This window comes from Corvus brachyrhynchos, unplaced genomic scaffold (assembly GCF_000691975.1).
Source record: "Corvus brachyrhynchos isolate BGI_N302 unplaced genomic scaffold, ASM69197v1 scaffold164, whole genome shotgun sequence".
In the NCBI taxonomy this organism is placed as follows: domain Eukaryota; kingdom Metazoa; phylum Chordata; class Aves; order Passeriformes; family Corvidae; genus Corvus; species Corvus brachyrhynchos.
This window is the reverse complement of record NW_008237426.1, coordinates 354,134-356,755: the sequence shown is the minus strand read 5'-3', so window position 1 is coordinate 356,755 and position 2,622 is coordinate 354,134. Positions and strand designations below refer to the sequence as shown.

Below are 2,622 nucleotides of genomic sequence, written 5' to 3'. Positions count from 1 at the left end.
GCTGCTCTTCACGCTCAGGTGAGTCGCGCCCCGCCTCCCGTGCCAGGGCTGGGCCCTCCTCTCTCCCCGCCCCGGTGCTCTCATTGCCGCGGTCTCCGCTTGGCCGGTTTGACCCTGGCCTCTGCACCTTGGCTCCCGGGCAGAGCCTGCTCCCGGCTGCAGGGCAGGGGCGCCCAGCCCCAAGGGAGGGCTCCGTGTGGCCGAGAGCAGGCAGAGCTGGGTGATGATTTCTGACCTTGCAGGTCCAGCCCTCTTTCCCACAAGGGGCAGGTGGGTGGGAGGAAGTCGGGGCTCGATTTCTGGCTGGCCCTGTTGCTCCCCATGGCCGGAGAACTACACTGAGGGACTGCTGGGAGGAAACACTCCCTGCCAGCAAGTAACAGCTATGAAATGTCATCCCAAGTCACAGCGAAAGCAATGGGCTTAGCTCCATGCTGAATTGAGGGGCTCAGCTGGGACCCTGTGGGCCAAATGACTCAAACACTTCCAAAGCGGGAGGAGAGTGTCCTGCAGGAGATGAGTGACTAGAGCCTTGCCAGAGCGAGAAACTGTGATGGAACAGGGTGTTAGCCCCCCTGGGTACAGGCTAGTGAGAAGGGTCATTCCATGCATGAACCTCTGGAAGTGCAGGTGGTGGTGCAACCAGCCGCCTGGTGTCCCAGGGTTTGCTTGCTGACAGCTGGGGATGTAGCAATGCCTGTACTGGTCTGACACTGGGATGCTTTCGTGTACAGTGACCACATAAAGTCCTTGAAACCATGAATATGCAAAGGGAAAGCCAAACAGAGTAGCAGTGTCCTAATTCCAAGTTAAGGTGCTTGGCTTGAAGCACTTGTCCAGGAGAAGCTGGAGCCCCTGTCCCTGCCCTGCTCAGTGTGACCAGCCAGCTGTGCTCTGCCTGCTTCCGTCTCTGCTCCTGTAGCGGTGCCATGGGGGACTGGGGCAGTGGGACTGAGCGTTGGGGCTTAACCTCTGCTCTCTGCCCTGCCAAGCAGGGTGTTGACTCCTACTCTTCCCTGCTTAAATGGAGAGGAAGAGGAGCTGTGTCCTCTCACCTTGCTGTCCTGGCTGGCAGTGAGCTATGTTGGCCCTTGGGCATCCTGTTGCTTCCCGCAAGCTTTGTGGTGGTAACTGCCCAGCTTCAAGCCAAGCTTGCTTCCCAAATGCCACATGGAGTAGATGCCAACTCCCATCCTCTGTCGGGCCCCTCTCACACCTGTAGACCTCTCCTGCTTCTGCCCTTCTACAGGTGAGCTGGTGTTGGGCTGAAGCTCCTGTGGGGTAGGGAGAAGTACATTGGGGTTCAGGACAGGACCGGGTACTGGGATGTTCTTCCAAGGACCTCCAGAGCCAGGCTGATTCTTCACTGGGAAGGTTGTGCTTGCTGGTGTTTTCCAAAAGTTGGTGGTGGTGCCCACAACTACAGGGCTGTGCTGTGCTTCCCAGTGGCCCAGGAGAGAGGCATCTTCTTGCCCCTTGTGTGTGTAGGGTGATGGTCAAGGCTGAATTGTCCCTGGAAGGGAAGACCAAGAAAAAACAACCTCTCTGGCCTGTCTGAGGTGGCTGAGGGAGGTGAAACTTTTGCTGCAGTTTCTTCCAGGATGGTCACTGGTGACTGTATAGGAACCCTGAGTGTGAGGGCTAGACATCAAAACTTTATGGTGCATGGTGGGGGAGAAAACTCTGCTCTCGTAGAGTGGAGAGTATTAAGGAGGCCTCCAGCTACATCTTTTCCCTCTGGGGTCTTAGTTCCTGCCCTCCAGCTGGTGAGCTACTGGTTTCCAAAGAGGTTGTCTGGCCTCACCATAAAACCCTGAGCAGCTCCCCGTGTACGTAGAGCTCCCTGCGCAAGGGGGTCCATGGGTGGTGATGGCTCTCTAAGCCTTAGGGAGCCAGTGCAGCCCCTCCAGGCTGTGGCTGCACCCAGCTCTTTCCCAAAGAGGCCACTGGGCAGTCCCAGCTGTTCCTGGCTGTGCTGAGCTGGTGCTGACCCCGCAGGGGCACGTCCTGGCACAGGATATGTTACCAATAAAATTTAGCGGGGTTAAACATTACTCGTGCTGGCAGCTCTGGGCTGGAGCCCTGTCCTTTGCAGAGCTGAGGGTGGAGCACAACAGGGAGATGGCTTTTGCTCACAAACTGGGCTAAAAGCTGTGCCCTTAGTCCCAGTGCGCTGAGCCTCTGCCCTCACTGGGAGGGGCTGGCTCACTGATGTGGTGGGCTCAGAACAGTCATAGTTCTTCCTCCTGGTGGACTGGTGTTGGCTGGAGGGCATCCGTGGGGATGGCCAGAGCTTTAGCAGCTCTGTAGTGATCAGCCTTGAGGCAGGCAAGAAGTTGGAGGCTGTAGCTAAACCAAGGTCTTGTCACAAGAGATTTAAACCTGAAGGGCTCATACAGTGCTGAGTTCAGCAAGGGGGAGAGGCCTCCTGAAGAGCTGCCCAGAGGGCTGGCAGGAGGGATGAGGGGCAGGAGGTGCTGAGAGGCTGGCTTGGCCTCGGGAACCCTTGGTAAGCCATTCCCAGCCAAGACTGATGGCTGCTGCTCCTGGCACGTCCCTGCCTCGGTGATATTCTGGGCAGGCACCAGGCTGCTGTGGGTGTGGCCCGCCCCCGCCCCCCCA

The 2,622-nt window shown here is 58.0% G+C and overlaps 1 protein-coding gene across 1 annotated transcript in view; it reads left to right on the top strand.

Moving 5' to 3' along the window:
• Window positions 1-2,622, top strand: part of RBPMS2 (RNA binding protein with multiple splicing 2) — a 14,537-nt gene that overhangs the window by 4,233 nt on the left and 7,682 nt on the right. Inside the window, exon 7 of the mRNA XM_017731079.1 lies at window positions 1-18. Coding sequence (XP_017586568.1) covers window positions 1-18 — 18 coding nt within the window. The remainder of the gene's footprint in view (window positions 19-2,622) is intronic.